This window comes from Morchella sextelata, assembly GCF_020137385.1.
Source record: "Morchella sextelata strain SCLS chromosome Unknown scls_2, whole genome shotgun sequence".
Classification (NCBI taxonomy): domain Eukaryota; kingdom Fungi; phylum Ascomycota; class Pezizomycetes; order Pezizales; family Morchellaceae; genus Morchella; species Morchella sextelata.
The window spans coordinates 840315-858540 of NW_025408617.1; the positions used below are offsets into that span (position 1 = coordinate 840315).

Below are 18226 nucleotides of genomic sequence, written 5' to 3' on the forward strand. Positions count from 1 at the left end.
TATTAACCCACGGTTAGAGACGGGTCATAACATTTCTATCATCAAATTCACTCTGCTTTTATTACACGTATCTGTATGTAGTATATGTAGGTACATGTATCTAGTTCTTGGACAGACGTGCACGCCGGACATTTGAAAGAAGAAGAAACACTAAAACATGGCCTTTTACAACCCCCCCCCCCCCCCCAAGTGAGACACATCAATCAATCAAACTAAGTACATATACATGTAGTTTCAATATCGATTTATGAAGAGCAACTCCTGATCCATTTTGAATATTGAAGATATTAATTACTAGAACGTGGAGGATATATAAAATTTATGCAAAAAGATGTTCTCCCAATATATTATACGTATATACATGTATATAGCTTATATTTGTCTGCTCCCCTCCGTCTACGTATATACATGTAGCTGTGTACCGGGGGTTAACATTAAATACCGAGAATCTGGTAAGATAAACACACCTATTCCACAGCAAGATTCTCTTATCAGATTCTTCGTATTTACCGTCAACGCCCGGTACATGTAGTCAAAAAACCTCACAAAGCCTAGGCTATCATGTGACGTAGGTAAATGGTTGGAAATGGTTAGAATTAGAACTTGATAGGTATGACGCACTATTATCAGATAAAGTAAGGCGTCCAAATTGCCCCGCTACGCACACGGCTTGGCAATATAGCCCCACGCTGTTTATTGAGCCGCGATCTTAAATCAATCGTCAAAACGTTCAGACTGGTTCATCCTTTCCAACCTCAATCACCCACTTACCTCAAAAGTCTCAAGAATCTAATAGATATTTCATCATGAGCTGCATCCACGTCTCTGAAGCTCGTAAGTTATTCACCCAGAAAACCTTCGGAGTAGAGCTCTATGCTCAAGAGGCAGCCAGGTTTGCAAGCTCCCAGAGCTACCCAGAGCGTCCACCGCGAAGATTGTACCCAGTGCTTTGATGGAATTGTAAGTTCTGACCCTATATTTAACTGTATATTCTAACTAAAAATCACTCCTATAGGATGACCTAGAAGGGTTGAACGTTTGCCTCTCTTGTTTTAATGGCGGATGCGCAGGAGACAGGAATCACGCATTGCTTCACAGCAGACTCACACAACACCCATTGGTTTTGAACATTAGGAGGACTAAAAAACCAAAACCCGAGGTAATTTTACACCTTATTTAAAAAATAAACTCGAAGCTAACCAGTCTGAGCAGCGTGATGAACCGCCAAAGAAAGTTTCAAAGCTTGCTATTGAGGCTGAGATGGAAAGTGACAAATATGATACTCATACAGCCGTCATTTGTTACGAATGCGGTGGGAAAGAAGTGGATAGGACGACTGGTAATGTAAGTTCAAAGCTATCCTTCGCATTGGTGGCTACTCTGATTTACTTGGGACCATAGCTACCTGAAGTCATCGATGGAGTCATGTCTGCAATGACGTTCGCAACGCAAACCGAAGTTCAGGCATGGGAGCAAGAAATCACGGCCTGCGAGCACACTCTCTGCTTAGCACAAGATACAGCCAAGGAGCTTGAAGCTATGAGTATGATTTAGCACTGTGGGTACAAAGATACTTCTAAAACTGACTGCGTTTCTGGAAACAGGTCTTGCACATTGCTCATCTTGCGATCTGAAAGAAAATCTTTGGCTCTGTCTTCAATGTGGAAGCCTTAACTGCGGACGCTCACAATTCGGCGGTGTTGGCGGAAACTCTCATGGCCTTGCTCATTTCGAATCCACCAAGCACCCAGTAGCTGTTCAGTTGGGCTCTATCACCCCTGAAGGGACCGCGGATGTTTATTGCTACTCCTGCAAGGATGAAAGGACGGATCCGGAGCTTGGTCCGCATCTAAAACATTGGGGAATCAATATCGCTGAACGACAGAAGACCGAAAAATCGCTTACTGAGATGCAAATTGAACAAAACTTGAAATTGGAGTTTTCTATGACCACAGAAGACGGAAAAGCGCTGAAACCACTGTTTGGAAAAGGTCTCACTGGATTGAAGAATCTGGGAAACTCATGCTATCTGGCGAGTATCTTGCAGTGTCTTTTTGCATTGCCAGCTTTTCAAAAGAGGTGAGACTCTTGTATCAACTTATGCCTTTAAGCAACGATTTTTAATATTAGAACAGGTACTACGATATCATTACCTCGAAAGGTATGCCCGATAATGTAAATCCAGCGGAAGATTTAGAAACACAGCTTCGAAAGGTTGCAGATGGGCTTTTGTCTGGGAGGTATTCGAACTCAGACTCAGATGTAGTAGCCAGTGAATACTCGACAGAGCTCCCACATCAGAAGGGACTTGCGCCTGCAATGCTCAAGGCACTTATCGGAAGAGGTCATGAGGAGTTCTCTACGATGCGACAACAAGATGCTTTTGAGCTTCTTTTGCATCTCTTCAAACTCATTACACGTTCTGCTCACCCTGCGGAATTGAAAGATCCTGTTTCAGATTTCAAATTTGTGCTTGAGCAACGGTTACAATGCGTTTCTTGCAGGAAGGTCCGGTATAGAACTGATGTGCAAGATAATATCTCGGTGCCTGTACCAGCAAGGAGGACTGGCAAAGTGACTTCGAGTGACGGGAAGGAAACCAAGGATATTTTCGAGCCGATCACAATCAAGGAATGTCTCGACATCTTCACTTCTAAAGAAGTGGTTGAGTTTACTTGTCCCAACTGTGGAAAGGGCAACGCTACTAAGTACGTACAGACACAAGACTTATGACTGCAAGATACTGATATTTCTAGACGTGTTGCCTTTAAGACTTTTCCTGAGGTGCTTGCAGTCAATTGCAGACGTTTTGAGCTTGTCAACTGGGTTCCAACTAAACTTGATGTTCCTGTTGTTGTTGGAGATGAGCCCTTCCTATTGGATTCTTACATCTCTAAAGGCCCGGCCCCCAATGAAGAGATTCTTCCCGAAGATGCGGAACCCTCAGCTCCTGGATTCGCGGCCAACGAAGCTGCTATGGCTGATCTCGAGGCCATGGGATTTCCTCGTGCACGATGTGAGAAGGCGCTTTACAAAACGGGAAATACCGACTCAGAATCAGCCATGAACTGGCTCTTTCAACATATGGAAGATCCAGACATTGATGAACCTCTAGTCATAGACCAGCCAAAAGAAGGCGGGGCCGAGCCCAGCGCGGAACAAATTGAAATGCTGGGAGCAATGGGATTCACTGCGAATCAGGCGAGGAAAGCACTCAAAGAGACTGACGGAAACATGGAAAGGGCTGTTGAATGGGTATTTTCTCATCCTGATGATTTGGGTGATGACGTTGATCAAGTTATGGCGGGAACAAGTCTTGAGCCCAAAGAGAAAGAGGAGCCTGGAAGGGCTGAAACCCCAGCTGAATTTCAATTGCATAGCATTGTCTGCCATAAAGGGGGTAGTATTCATGCAGGACATTACGTAGCGTTTGTAAGAAAGGAGCTCGAAGGCAAGGGAGACGCGTGGGTCCTATTCAATGATGAGAAGGTGGTGAGGGCTGTAGATGTTGAAGAGATGAAAAGGTTTGCATATGTCTACTTCTTCAAAAGGAATTAGAGACATCAGAGGAACTACATGTAGGCATCAATGTTGTCGTTAAACTCTAGTAGATAATGTATTCCCTAGGGAGCTGGGCTGAGCCTAAAATAGACCGTAGCATGGGTACATACTTGTAGATTAAAAATCTGATAAGGAAACGGTTGATGAGCCTATCTCTACATCAGATACCACATGAGCTGTAATCTGATGGACGTCCACTCAAAGTTATCGTAACTCAATCCATCAGATAATTCCTTACTGTAGGCCGGTAGAAGCACAGCTCGCTAGTTCAATTTGAACCAGCGATCGTACGATTTTCACATCACGCGATAAATTTAAGCATATTTCTGTTTCGTCGTATGATTGACAGTAGATCTGCAGATTGCAGTTAAGGTTCAATTAATGGCAATGAAAATCGGAATTGAATGGGTATGGTTGCTTTAAATAAACGACGCACTAAAATCTAGTCCATCGTTTTTCTCGAACTTTTTAAACACTACCCTCTCTACTAGCCTTCAATTCTCCTTATTCCGCACCCACACCCATATATTTTGGCAACAAGGAAGATAAAAAGATGACTATTTAGCAATTGCAAGTGGTAATGACAGTTGGAATTTGAGTCCAAAAGTGATAAAGAAAAAAAGAAAAACGCCGGGCCTCAAACGAAAACAAAACTATATTCAAGAAGGAAGAACCAAACTACGCAGACACAAAGGGAGAGGTTTTATCCAATGCAGGAACTATGCGGCTGTCGGCGCAGAAGTCTCCTTGCCCAAAGATCTCATCACATCTGGTCCGAGTGTAGGTGCCGGCCTTTTTGACTTGCTCTGGTAATCTTTGATTGCGGATTTGATTGCATCTTCAGCGAGCATGGAGCAGTGAACTATCAATGACAACCTCGTCAGTATCCCCGCCGTACACAAACTTCTCAGCAGCATGATAGTTAAGCTTACGTTTGACTGGAGGCAAGCAAAGCTCTTTTGCAATCTCGGTATTCTTGATACGTCCGGCATCTTCAAGAGTCATGCCACGGACGAGCTCGGTGAGGTAGCTGCTGGAAGCAATGGCGGAGCCGCAACCGAAAGTCTTAAATTTTACATCGGATATCGTGTTTGTCGCAGAGTCGACACGAATTTGAAGCTTCATCACATCGCCGCCTAGAAGAGTATTAATAATCAGACTAGACCAAGGTGAGTATATGTTGTGGGGATAAAATCGGCCGACGAAATGCACACGGGTTTTGAAAAGATCGTGCAGAAACAATAGAGAACAGAGGAATAAGGGCGATAACTTACACGCTGGTGCACCAACAAGGCCGGTACCAACATCGAGGTCTTTCTTGTTCATTGAGCCGACATTTCGAGGGTTGTTGTAGTGATCAAGCAGTGAAGAGATAATCAATGTCAGCGCTTTTGTCCATACATACATATATCAAAAAATGTACAAAATCTCGTATGGAGTCTTATAGAATGCTAGGAAGAACATATCTTTTTCATGATAATTTCTCCTCGAGACCACCGGAGCAGAAACTCTCGCCGCACTACGGGCCAACGGGGCAGTTGTCCTTAAGGTAGAGCCCGAGATGATACGGGTTGAGAGAGTAATGGGTGCAATCCTCTTGAACATGGTTGAATGATTGAGCGTTATTGATTGATTTGAATTTGGATCGTGGATGTTTGTCCGGAAATGACAGAGCACAAAGAAGGAAGAAAGTTTGAGGAGGAAGATGCAACTTTTATGCACGACAAGATGGGGAAGTGGAGGTGGCGACCGGGATGACGGCAGAGAGGTTGAAGGACCCCGTGCTTTCTCTATCCGCCGCGCACACACACACAAACAAATCTTGATAAGCCGGAAAAGTCGAGAAGCCCAGCTAAGTGCGAAACTGAAACTTTACGTAACTAGCAGGGAAATAAGTCCCTTTAGTTGTCGAGGCGCCACAAACCAGCCACAGCAAAATCGCCTAGCCACACAATCCTTGTTTAGATCCTCCCATTCCCTTGAATTGTCCAATCCGAATCCGTTTTTCACTGTCTCTCTTTTATCTCTCTGTCTCAGGCTTTCCTGTTTTGGTCTACTTTTCAGGGACTTGCGAGAATACGTATATATCATCAGTCAGTCTCGTTGTAAACGCTCCTTCATAGATTCTCCCTCTTTTTCTGCTGCTGCTGCACTGCGAAAAAAGCGAAAGCCGAAGCCGAATTATTTAGGGACCCCCCGGGAACACTGCTGCACCACGCACGACACCTTCTGCACGCTGCTTCGTTAACCATACTGCCGTGCCCTTGCTACCAGAATCGGTATTATTGAATGGACCCTAACTCAAACGCGGCTCTTTCCACTTTCCTTTTTCCTCTCAAATCCCCCTCCCCCATCAACACCTGCTCCTACTGCCAATTCCCCCCCCACATCTAGGAAACCGGAGTCTTCATTATCTCCATCTCCCATCAATCCTGGTATCATCTCTATCGCGATAGAATCCCGGGAATTCCCTCACCATGTCGGCCCCCAAAGATGCTAGCCCCTCCTCCTCCGGCTTGTCAAAGCTCCCTGCTGTCCCAACGTCGGAAGTAAGTTCTTTTATTTCCCTCCTTTATGCTCGCACTTTAAATTTCAAAGATTGATCCTCAATTCTTTCTTTCGTCCCTTTATAGTCTCCTATTGTCAATTCCGGTTCCTCTTCAATGACCACTCCCGGTCTCATCCCACCAGCGACAGAGACATGGGTAGCACTGCGATCATATGTTGGCCAGCCAGTCACGGCGTCATTCATTGCTGGAGGAGTTGCTGGCGCTGTCAGTAGGACTGTTGTCAGTCCTTTGGAGAGGTTGAAGATCCTCTTCCAAGTACAAGGACCTGGAAATCAATCCTATCAGGGTGTGGGTCCGGCATTGATGAAAATGTGGAGAGAAGAAGGGTGGAGGGGATTCATGAGGTGGGTCGAATTCTCATCACTTAATAACCTGGAGTCTGGGATTTCGGAGGCTGGGGTCTAGAGCTTGAGCTGGGGTGACAGGAAACAAAGAGCTTCACTTTGTAGAGGTCTATGCTAACTTTAAAACAGAGGTAATGGAACCAATTGTATTCGAATCGTACCCTACTCTGCCGTGCAGTTTTCCAGCTATGGTATTTATAAAAAGGTATGATGCAGATGAAGTACCATCTGATATTGAAATCTGCTTCTAATGTCTTATTCGTAGTTACTACTTCCGGAGGGTTCAAATGATCTTGGGACTTTTCGTCGACTCACTGCTGGTGCGATGGCTGGCATCACCTCCGTCGGTACGTCTCACCCAATAACCTCACTCTTTGTCTATTTCTAAATTCTACGTAATCAGTCGCCACATACCCACTAGACATCGTGCGGACACGTCTCTCAATTCAGTCTGCTTCTTTTGCAAGCCTAGGGAGACCTGACACAAAGCTACCCGGAATGTTTGCAACCATGAAGTTAATGTACCGCGCCGAGGGTGGTATGGTTTCGCTCTACAGAGGCCTTGGGCCAACACTTGCTGGAGTTGCCCCATATGTCGGGATTAATTTTGCGACTTATGAGGCTATGCGGAAGTTCATGACCCCCGAAGGCGAGCAGAATCCCTCTGCTTTAGGGAAATTGGCTGCCGGGGCCATTTCGGGAGCTGTTGCACAGAGCGTCACATATCCTTTTGAGTAAGCAAACCCTGGTTTTTGCATACTTTGGCAACGACATCCTAATAAGCTTTTCAGTGTACTCCGACGGCGATTCCAGGTTAACACAATGTCCGGTATTGGATATCAGTACAAGGGACTGTGGGATGCCATTACAATCATTGTCAAAGCTGAAGGTCCCAAAGGATTATATAAAGGGCTGTTGCCTAATCTATTGAAGGTTGCGCCCAGCATTGGTAGTAGCTTCTTGAGTTTTGAGATTGCCAGAGACCTCTTGCTTGGCTTTGGTGGCACTTTATAATCACCTAACTATCGTGATGGTGTTTCTTTATTTTTTCCTAACTTTTTTTTCCATATACTTTTTTCGACGGGAGTGAGAACATAAAAGGCTTGGCGAATATTTTTTCCTTCGATTTGGGTTTTGGTCGGGTTTCAGTGTGCTGGTAAAGGTAGAGGATGTGGAATATTTCATTTCTTATATTTATTGTTGTCTATCTCGTATTTGGTTTAATTGGTTGGATTGACTGTTCATTGCGTTTTTTTCCTGGTCATTATTAGTATCAGTTTCGTTTTGGTTTGTATTAGATGGTCAAAGTGGAAGAAGGATCCATTCGTGCAGGAGGAATGGTCAACTGGACGAGTTAGGCGGTGGTAAAAACGTGTAGCTGCAATTATGTTATAGTTATATCTGATACTATAACTCTGAGATAACTCCATGATGTCCTAGGTGAAATTCAGCAGTAACTACCGGATCACATCCATTTTTTATTATGTCAAAGTCTAACCGCCCCTCTCTGACCAGAAATATGGCCGAGCCCCGGTGTGTGTACTACGTGTATTTAGTGCAGGAGCTTAAGAGCGTCGGATTTTTAGATATCAACGACTGGGTTTGTCTCTAGGGTCAAGGCTAATCAAGTTGTTATTGATAAGTTATGGGAGGAAATGATACATGTATGAAGCAAGGAAATCCGCTGTTTAAAAAAAAGATTTCACGCGAACTCTGGGAGCTGAAAAAAGTGATGTCTTGTCCTCAGCGAGAGTCGAACTCGCGACCTTCGGATATCCAACTCTGATGAATTGGTCATATTTTTAGTATGAGACCGACGCTTTAACCAACTAAGCCATGAAGACATGTTAGCTGCCCAAACAAATACAATTATCAATCCTAAAACTCGTTCTTAATATTATCCTTCCCCGCTCCTCAATGCGACCTGGTTCGGCCGAAATCAGCTGAAGCTAGATTTTGTTGGAATTCGGCGTCGATTAAGCTTCAGAGGTGCTGACATCCCCCGAGCTCTCCTCGATGACTTGACTTTCCCGGTACTCTACCTATCAAGTGCCTGTTAGATCTTTGGTGAAGGATTAGTAGCCATGACGTCGGGACTCTTCCGCCAAGCCACTATCACTCAAGGGTCCAGTTTTGAGCCTCAACACCTCAGATCCACAACACGTTACCTCAGGGCACTTTATCCAACAAGCAGGGCCATATCGACCTTAACATGGCCATAGAAGATTTAGCACTCCCAAAGCCCCAGGCGGAAGCCAGTCGCCAATCCCTCCTCTCTGCATCTGCAGAGGGTGCAAAGTTCTTGATACTTTTGCAGCTCTCCTCTCGCCTTTTGACCTTCGTCGTCAACCAGGTTCTGCTCCGTTTCCTTTCTCCAGAGCTTCTAGGGATTAGTGTGCAGCTCGAGCTGCTCATGATCAGTGTTTTGTACTTTTCTCGAGAGTCTTTACGAACTGCGCTGCAACGACATGGAGCTGAGACTACGTCAGGGAAGAAGAGTGGGGAGGATACAAAGGTTGGTGGCTTACTAGAAGAGGGATCACCGGCTGCTCAATCACAGACGCTGGTCAACCTTTCTTTGCTTACTATACCGATGGGAATTATGTTTGCGGGGGTGTTGGCCCTATTCTACTCGCGGAGCTCTGCTTCGACGGAGACGGCGCAGCAGCCGTACTTTAGCGAGTCGATCGCTATATACGTTTTAGCAACATTGGTAGAGCTCCTTTCGGAGCCATGCTTTGCACTCGCACAGCAAAAGCTACTATATAAACTCCGCGCTGGAGCCGAGTCTTCAGCTGCTTTTACCAGATGTTTGTTGACCTGTGGATTGACCGTCTACGCAGCCCGTGTTGCAAAGGTTGAAGGTGGGCTTGGTCCTCTACCCTTTGCATTGGGACAGCTTGGATACGCAGTTGTACTATTGGGTATCTACTGGCATCGTGTGTTACAGCTCTCTGCTACCGAAGGGTTTAGTATGGGATTGAAAGGGATTGAGTCCTCGTGAGTAGTCAGAGCCATCTTCATGATTTCTCACTCGGTATAATTTGTGCTAAGATTTGTTAGCTCCAATATCAATTACCATTTATCTCTCTTCCACGCGCCCCTTTCTCGCCTCGCAACATCAATGTGGCTCCAGTCTGCGTTGAAACACATCTTAACCCACTTTGATACTGTCCTCCTCTCCGCCCTTTCCTCGGCACACTCACAGGGCACCTACGCCCTGGCCTCCAACTATGGATCTCTCATCGCCCGCATGCTCTTCCAGCCGATAGAGGAGGCCTCTCGTAACCTCTTTGCGAAGCTTCTTTCTACATCTTCCTCTGATGGGAAGCCTTCAGCAGAGAGCGTAACCTCTGGAGCCAATATCCTAGCTATTATCATGAAGCTATACTCTCTGCTCTCATTATTCTTCTTTTCTCTCGGCCCTCCATTTGCACCTCTCGCACTCAAGCTCATTGCTGGCTCTCGATGGTCAGACGGCGACGCAGGTGGAGTCCTAGCGAGCTACTGTTACTACATCCCCTTGTTAGCTATAAATGGTGTTACTGAAGCTTTCGTGCAGTCTGTTGCAAATGAGAGAGAATTAGCAAAACAGAGCGGATGGATGTTTGGTTTCTCGCTCATGTTCGCTGGTATCGGATGGCTGTTTTTATCTGCCCTGGGATGGGGAGCTAAAGGGCTTGTTGCGGCGAATGCAGCAAATATGTCCCTGAGGATTATATGGAGTCTGGTGTTCATTGGTGGATATTTTAGCAGAAATGAGGGCGAGAAAGGGGGTGAGAAGTGGAGTCTCGCTAGAGTTCTACCAAGTGGAGTGTTAGTGGCCACTTCGGTCGGCGTTGGTGCTGTATCCAGGGGCGTGGTGGCGAGTGAGGGCGGACTGATCAAAGAGATTGGTATGGGTGGTGCTTTAGGCGTGGGCCTAGCTGCTGTTTGCTTTGTGACGGAGAGAGCATTCTTTGATAAGTGTATCAACATGTTTAGGTCAACCCGTGCCAAGTAGAGAGTGCCTTTAGGTCATAGACTTTTGTTTTCTTAGTGTTAGTTATCCATGGTTTATATATGTTTTCATAGCCTATTATACTTTAGGCATTGCAAGCTAAATATTTTCCGCGACTACACGTATGTAATAGCCTCAAGTTGCGCTGTGTCTTTACTGTGACAAGTTCTGTAGAATGTGCAAGCCTTCTGGGATTTCCAGATGTACTTGGATCGTGATAAGAGCGTCGATGGGCCTGTCCAAGCCGAAATATGAGAGCTACCAGTTCAACCCATCATAGTTGCAGGGACTTGGTCCAACAACGTGGGCTTATTCATGCCCATCTAGCACCATACAGCCTCGGCCTCTTGATTTTACTACTAAAGACTCAAGAACACAAGTCTAAAACCTAAAAGATCCTTGGTTACTTGTTAAAAATGCTCCCTCGTCCCATTTTTTTTTAAGATGGGCTAAATGCAGTTTGTAACCAGGGAATGATATCTCTGGCTGGACCCGGGCTGCCCAACAGTGGCCTGAGCCATGATGTTCCGATTTTAGCCTATCGGCGCCTTTGGAATGAGACGTACCACAATATAGATGTAAATTGATTTTTCTCCTAAGGCTTTTGAGGAGCATATATAGCTTGTCGATAGACTTAGGCTATCCACAAACGGCCTAGACATAGGTTACGGGTACGGTATGAGCTTGTTCGTGGACAGCCCAGTCCGTGTTCAACAGACCACGCGCATCCCTTCCTCCCGAGGATCAACTTATCCAACCTAAACCAGCCCCCTCTTTAAGCCATACCTTACCCCTAACCACTCCAAAAGAGCACACACCGGCAAAGCCCACGCGCCGAAAGTCTCCGTCACAGATAATCACTCGACTCTCTCAGGAGCTAGAAACGCAGGAATATTCCGATTTATTGAATCTAAAAACTCTATTTCAAAACTCGGGTCCAGTCCGTCCATGCCATACCATCCCAACTAACGAAAGAGAGTAGGGAGAAGTAGGATAGAAAAAGTAAAAGGGAAATTAAAGATAGAAAAAAAAAAACTCCTCCCAGCACCCCAATAAGTGATATCCCAAACCCAAACGAAAACAACAAAATAAAACTCCATACGTAAAAGAGGAGAGAATAAGGAATAATAAGGAGGAGGATGTGCGAAAGAAAGAAAAAATAGAAGTAGAAAAATACAGCACTAATTGGTGGAAACCGAGGGGTAAGAACTATATACCAAGCCGAACAAGAATGCAAACATAAAACTCCACATAAAAAAACTGGAATAAATGATATGGTGAAAAGGGGGGGGGGGGGGTGGGTATTACAGATAGCCAGCCAGTCAAAGAGGGTTTCTACACCCCCACCGACAAACAATCATCCAGCAGCCCTCTGAGCTGCTTCCTATCATCCACGGCAGCGCCTTCCCACCCCTCTACATCCGCCTGGCCTACATACTGTGCCTCCGCATCGACCTCGTAATCCCTCTCATACCACCCGCCAGCCATGATCTTCTTCATGCTCAGTGGCAGCTGCGCCAGCAGATTATGGCCCAGCGACAGCGACAGCCGCACATCATGCATACCCAGCAGGCTGCGCTCCGTCGGCGCAGTCCACTTGCGCTTGGGCGCGAGCTTGCGGTATTTGTCGGTCTGGACGTAGTTTGGCCCGTTTGAGCGCACGCGTGAGATGATGGTCGAGAGGATCTCTTTGACAAAGGTCTCGGCGGCGACATTCATGAAGTTTGCGGCGTCGGCGGTACAGCCGCCGTGGACGCCCTCTTCGTAGCAGATGGGGTTCATGCGCTGGCGGATTATCTCGATGTCGGGGAACTCACCGGATTCGGAGGAGAGGGGCATGGTGTAGCGTTGCTTGATCTCGGAGTCCCAATCTGCGGCTGTCAACATCCAGGCAGGGGAGCGGGCGGGGGAAGAGGGAAGGAAAGGGGGATATACTTGTCTTTGTGAGTCCGGCGCTCATTGGCGGGAGCGCCTCCGGGATCTTGACCTGTTTTGCCAGATGGTATTCCTGCAGCATGCTCCCAAGCATATCCTCAACATCGCCCAACTACCGCCCATCCCATCAGCACCCCACATCACTAATACCACCCCGCCCAGGAAGGACTGTACTCACCGCCGAAGGCACCTCCTTGATCCTCCTCCTTTCCCTGGCCGAGATGGCCATCACCTCCTTCTTCAGCCGCTTCTCGTTGACATCGCCCGCCGGCATCTTCGCAACCGCACTTGGCTTATCACTCGCCGACACCCACGCCGCCACATCCGTCGGCGGCAGATCGCGCATCGAGTTCCCATACATGGCTACCAGGAGCATGTTGTGCATCCTGATGCTATTCCCCTTTACGAACGGGTCGATCGCGCGCGAGAGCTCCTCCTGGTTTAAACGGCCTAGAAAAATCACCAATTCCAATCCGATCAGCATACCTCCTCCTCATCAAGCTGATAGGGGGGAGATAAGGGGCGAGGGGTAAGGGGGGGTATCAATAATAATACGAACCAGTAAGATACCCGCTGAGCGCCTCCTTATAGACAGCCCACGCCTCCTTCCCCATCGCGCGCTTGAGCGCATCATACATTGGCTCGAGATCGATTCTAGGCACCACCGGAGGGCCCGGCGGCGGCGGCGGGGGTGGGGGAGGTGCTGCCTTTGACGTCGGCTGTTTTCCCGGGTGTTTTGTGCTGGCCGAGCTGGATGTCGGGCGGCTGGTCGGTGTCTGGGCATCCATATCGACCATTTTTGATGATTTGTAGAGGGTGCGGGGTGCGGAGACTGCGGATAGGTGCGACGCGGGTGTGGGTTGTGGATGCGATAGATAGGTGCTGTCGGGAGAGGTGAGTGAGTGCTCGTGAGCTACGGGGGAAAGGTGAGGTTGAGATAAGCTTCGCGGTTACCCGGCAAGAGGTCTACGCTATCCTAAGACAGGCAAGGTTGGGGACATCATTCTTACAGCTGAGGTGAACACTTCCAGTAACATCACAGTTGGGCAATTCCAATTCCATCACCAGTTCATCTATTTCTCCACCAGCTATCAGGAGTGCTGATCTACAGCATGGAACGTGGTACCCTCATTCACTCAGACACATGCGGCACTCCCATGCGCCCTTGATAACTGCCACTGATAAGTAACTCCCCATATATGTTCAATTCCTCTAGAGAAAAACCTTCGATATTTGCCCCCTTTTCCATCATACAAAGCTAATGCTAATAATAACAATCATAAGAACAATTTTATAAATTACATCACTGCGCTTGATAATAACTGCACCCTTAACCTAAATCTCCAGCATCTCCTCCTCCAACACACCATACAGCCTCTCGACTGTCTGAATCGCTTCATACAGCCCCTCTGAGATCCTTCCCGTGACAAGGACTATATTCTACCATTAGTATCACCATCTCAAAAAGGCAATCAAATCAAAAAGGAACAAAACTCACCATACGCATAAATCAGCGCAAAATCTTCATCACTCTCCCCCTCTGTGCCCCGCACCTGCTGCCTATATGCATACAGCTTCGCCAATAACCTATCCCTCGCACGATCCGTATTCGGGAGTCTCTCTGGCAGCGGGAATCCCAGCCTGATGGAACTCGCCAGGACATAAAATAGATGGCTAATCCTGGCACACAGGTCCGCGCGCTCCTTCTTCGTAAACTCCAAGATATCCGCCTCGCGCCTGTTCGCCTTTGGGTCCTTCATGATCATAACGCTCATACCGTGGAACGCATCCAGGATTGCCTGGTTCGCTGCCAGGATCTTCTGGTACTCTGCCGCGGGGAACGGGCCCTTCAAACGCAGCTCGTGGGGCGCGGCAGCGACCAGTGTTCCGAGGCGTAGGAGTGCTTTCTGGAGCGCGTGCTCTTCGTGGATATTCATGTACTTCTTGTCGCTCTCGCCCTCGATGAGGGAGTTGAGGGGGTCGCGGCGCCAGATCAGCGCCATACGTAGCCAGAGGACACTCAGGCCGCGGCGCAGCTGCTGGCGGGCACTGATGGGCCAGATAGCGACATTGACAAAGACACCCCAGATGACACCGACGGTGACGGCAACGAAACGGTGGAGTACTATCTCCGTGATGACCGGGTCGACGCCGCCCTCGTCGTCGTCGTCATCTGCGTCTGCCCTGGAGAGGGAGTAGGCGTACAGAACACTAAGATTGTAGGTGAGCAGGATGAAGCGCCCGAACGTTGCCTGTTTCCATGTAAGGATGATCCAGAAGCACGGGATTGAGACCAGCCAGCCAAAGACGCTGAGAGTATACGGGTTCGCGCCAAACGTCTCCCAGGCGACGAGCGCAAAGATGGCGCCAAAGATGGTGCCGAGAACACGCAGATTGCCGGAGTTGTTGGTCTGCCCGAGCGTCATGGACATGACGATCATGTACGAGACAAGCCCCCACTCGCCACGCCAGTGGGAGTAGATCGGACGAGTGTACGGTATGAAGGCGGGGAGCGCATACACGGCGGCGCCAACGCCGACCTTGATACTAAACTTGATCTCATCGCGGCGGAGCACACTCATTGCTTTCCAGAGCTTATACGTAAACGGCACCTCTGCCTCCGGGGCCACATTCGGGATCGTATTCCTGGCCTTCAACTTTGTGGCCCCAAGCTCCTCCACATCATTGCGCTGCTTCCTCGCCCCGGCCGGCTTCTTCCAGAACTTGAGCCACTCCCACGTCCTGCCACCCTCCTTCTGCAGATGCTCCAGCTCCTCCAGCAGACTCAGAAAGCGGCCCATCTCCTCGGCAAAGTACAGCAGACAACTACTGAAATACCCGCAACTGGCCGCAATCTCCTCCACGTCCGCCGCCTCGTCCATTGGCCGCTCCTTGGTCACGGCTTCGCTCTTGTACAGCGTGTTGAGCGCCTCGATGCGCGCCTCCGAGTACAGCTCCACAGCCTTCTTGAGCGACTCGCGGAACGCGGGGTTGACTTTGATGGTGTGCGACGCGATCGGGTGCGAGGACGAGAACGGCAGCTCCTCGAGCATGAGGTTGAGCGTGTACGCAAGCGACTTCATCGGCGGCCCCAGGTGGAATATAAACGTGTCGAAGACTGTCAGCGGCGCCGTCGAGAGCTGCGTATCGATACTCGCCGCATCCGACGCTGACCACTCAAACAGATCCGGCGCGGCAAGGTACGAGTCGTGGTCTGGCGGCGTGAACAGCTGCGGCCCCTCGCTCGCGACCCGCTGCTGGTTCCCGGGCGCGGGCGTGTTTGCGCCGGCGGTGGTGGTGGGGTTGGTGGCGGCGAGCTTTTGGGCCTGGGAGAGGAGAGCGAATTGGGTGGAGGCGGCGCTGCGGAGACCTCCAATGTGTTGCGCGAGGCGCTGCATGGTTTCGACGATCTTCTTTTCGAGGACGTATTCGCGCTCGGTGCCGCGGACGTAGTGCTCGTATTTGGCTTCGCGCAGGTTCTTCATGAGTGGGACGAAGACGGTGCGCAGACTGGTGGAGGCCTTGACAAATTGCGGTTCGAGCAGCTCTTCTTCGGTGCCGCTGAGGAAGGAGCGGGTGATAATTGTTAGCTGTGATTGTTGTTAGCAATAGTGGTATACCCGCCGAGTTATTGGGGAACTTGCCATGTCGGAAAAAGAGTCGGTCGACTTGATCATCAGCTGCCGCAGCTCTGTGACTGCGCTGGTGGGCCAGAGCGTCAGTGCCAGGAAGGAGGATATCGTGATGGCCATGATCACAATCGTAGAGACCTGGTAGATCTTTCCGAGCGTGAAACCGCCGCGTTGGACATTTCCTACGGGGGGTTATTAGTGTTAATAGTGGGTTAGGCAAATGTGGGGGGGATGTGTGTAGCTGACCTTCTTTCGTCAGGATGGTGATAATCGCAATCGAGGCCAGTGAGCAGGCTACACTGACGGTGGGACTGGCCATGGCCTGCTTGGTGTATCCGATCAGGCCGAGACCGCCGGCGCAGAAGATAAGGAGAACGAGCGCGTGGCCTGTGGGGGTCTGTTAGCAGCCACACCTCTCCTCAAGCCGAAGCCGTGAGTCGATGATAGATAAGATACATACCAAGCTCAATCATATCCAACCGCGCAAACAGACTCGAAACCCCCATACTAGCACCATCCCATCCCGTCAGTTACTGCGAACTAACCAGAGTAGAAGAATAGAGTAGAGTGGCACAATACCTCCCAACAGAAACAACAGTGCTATACGCAAACGCACACAGAGCGTAGAGTGTCGCCTCGTACATGCCTACCGCACCCGTGTATGTCAGCTTCATGCGGTAGCACTCGCGGGACGGACGGTTACCTACTGCCTGCAGACCGTGCTGTTGGGTGCAATCACGTAGTGTTAGTAGCAGTAATAGTAGCAATTTATGAATCGGGTTAGTGTGGAGAAGTAGCTACCGGGATGAAAGTAAACTATCGCAGTGTGTTAGCGTCTGGAACTACATGTAGGAACGGAAAAAATGGAATCATGATCATTGATCATTGTGGCGAACTAACCTGCACATGTTGCAACCTGTGGTGGAAACCAACCGTTAGCCCACCGCCCACTCTCACTCCCGCTAATTCTACAGAAGACTTACCATATGCTTCCCATCATATTTCCCCAACATTGCCGCAATCGGGCTCACGAACCTACGCCACCCATTCATTCATTCAGCACTCCAATCAAACACACCACTAACCCCCCCCCCCCTCTCTTCCTGGAGACAACTAACGTAGCCAAGCTTCCCAAAAAATACGCAAACGAGCATTTCAGCACCATGCGCCCCTTCTGGCTACCCACAAACTCGACCACGCCGTCGAGCAGCCTCACTACCGCATTACTCTCCCATCCTCCTCCGCTTCGGCCGCCGCCTTGCACGCCGCCGAGGAGGGGCGTGGTGTCGTCGGCAGAGGTGGAGTTGCTGTTTCTGTATGTAGTTTAGTTTAGTTTTAGTCCCAGCTATGGTGGGGTGATAAACGGACGTGCGGCCAAGTGTATAGTTTCGCGGCAACTGTGTCGACGTCCTGTGGATGCGCACGCCGGTCGAGGGTATGATGACGGATGCTTTCCGCGCCTATTTGCGTACTAGTCGTTAGTATCCAGAACAGCGCCCGCCCTACCCACCGCTGGGTGGGATGGGCTGAGGGTAGAGAGAGACGCGACATACAAGCGCTTTGGGGCGGACGTGTTTTTTGCCGGTGGTCTTTGGGGTTGGGGGTGCCGGTGATGCCATTTTGCGGGCTGGCTGGCGGGATGGCGAGCGGGCTAGCTGGCGGTGTAGATACTGGCTAACTTGCTGGCAAGAGACGGGGGTGATTTTGTAGGTTTTTTATATATCTACTGGGAGAGGGTCCAGGGTGAATATGAAGCGCGTGCTGGTTCCGTTGCCAAGAGGAGGGTGCAAGTTGGCCATGAATGAAGAAGGCAGGGAGCGGACTGCACCCTGGTCAGTCTGTGTGAAGATCTCCGGGGAAGAGTGAGAGACGAGGCCAGTCGGGTTGGCTGGCTGGCTGGCTGCAACTGGCGGGGTGCAGCTCGGCGTAGAGTATTCTAGATGCTGCGGGGTTTTTTGCTATTGGGTGTGTGGTGTCGCTACTTAAATTCACTACTAACGATATAACTACAACTCTACGGAGAGGCTACTATTCTTCTAAATATTGTAACTACTATTCTAACTAATTGGCTCTCCACACTTGCTATTGGACACGGACTCTATTTATGCTGTGTCGCTGAGAGATTTAAACAAAGACCAAAAGCTTGTTTTTTCTGCCCTCTCTTGCGCGCTGTGACTGGTTGGC

At 49.1% G+C, this 18226-nt stretch overlaps 6 protein-coding genes across 6 annotated transcripts; 3 read left to right on the forward strand and 3 right to left on the reverse strand.

Annotated features, from left to right (window-relative positions):
• Positions 1-806: 806 nt before the first annotated feature.
• H6S33_005487 (uncharacterized protein) lies at positions 807-3558 on the forward strand (the record flags this gene model as incomplete). Its single annotated transcript, XM_044836839.1, has 8 exons — positions 807-834; positions 893-960; positions 1016-1159; positions 1213-1344; positions 1402-1543; positions 1605-2079; positions 2136-2708; positions 2757-3558. 8 exons carry the CDS (start codon positions 807-809, stop codon positions 3556-3558), a joined length of 2364 nt encoding a protein of 787 aa, XP_044698796.1.
• A 722-nt stretch (positions 3559-4280) lies between these two features.
• Positions 4281-4887, reverse strand: H6S33_005488 (uncharacterized protein; the record flags this gene model as incomplete). The annotated part of the gene is made up of 3 exons (XM_044836840.1): positions 4281-4423; positions 4494-4697; positions 4836-4887. The coding sequence occupies 3 exons, from the start codon at positions 4885-4887 to the stop codon at positions 4281-4283; spliced, it is 399 nt and encodes a 132-aa protein (XP_044698797.1).
• Positions 4888-6038: 1151 nt separating this feature from the next.
• H6S33_005489 (uncharacterized protein) lies at positions 6039-7489 on the forward strand (the record flags this gene model as incomplete). The annotated part of the gene is made up of 6 exons (XM_044836841.1): positions 6039-6110; positions 6195-6475; positions 6605-6680; positions 6741-6822; positions 6879-7209; positions 7267-7489. 6 exons carry the CDS (start codon positions 6039-6041, stop codon positions 7487-7489), a joined length of 1065 nt encoding a protein of 354 aa, XP_044698798.1.
• A 1198-nt stretch (positions 7490-8687) lies between these two features.
• H6S33_005490 (uncharacterized protein) lies at positions 8688-10478 on the forward strand (the record flags this gene model as incomplete). Its single annotated transcript, XM_044836842.1, has 2 exons — positions 8688-9475; positions 9539-10478. The coding sequence occupies 2 exons, from the start codon at positions 8688-8690 to the stop codon at positions 10476-10478; spliced, it is 1728 nt and encodes a 575-aa protein (XP_044698799.1).
• A 1332-nt stretch (positions 10479-11810) lies between these two features.
• H6S33_005491 (uncharacterized protein) lies at positions 11811-13207 on the reverse strand (the record flags this gene model as incomplete). Its single annotated transcript, XM_044836843.1, has 4 exons — positions 11811-12346; positions 12411-12522; positions 12589-12860; positions 12970-13207. The coding sequence occupies 4 exons, from the start codon at positions 13205-13207 to the stop codon at positions 11811-11813; spliced, it is 1158 nt and encodes a 385-aa protein (XP_044698800.1).
• A 538-nt stretch (positions 13208-13745) lies between these two features.
• On the reverse strand, positions 13746-17661 carry H6S33_005492 (uncharacterized protein; the record flags this gene model as incomplete). Its single annotated transcript, XM_044836844.1, has 13 exons — positions 13746-13843; positions 13909-16000; positions 16055-16224; positions 16289-16429; positions 16503-16549; positions 16622-16688; positions 16750-16764; positions 16844-16858; positions 16943-16958; positions 17026-17077; positions 17161-17355; positions 17411-17502; positions 17596-17661. 13 exons carry the CDS (start codon positions 17659-17661, stop codon positions 13746-13748), a joined length of 3066 nt encoding a protein of 1021 aa, XP_044698801.1.
• Between the last annotated feature and the right edge of the window lie 565 nt (positions 17662-18226).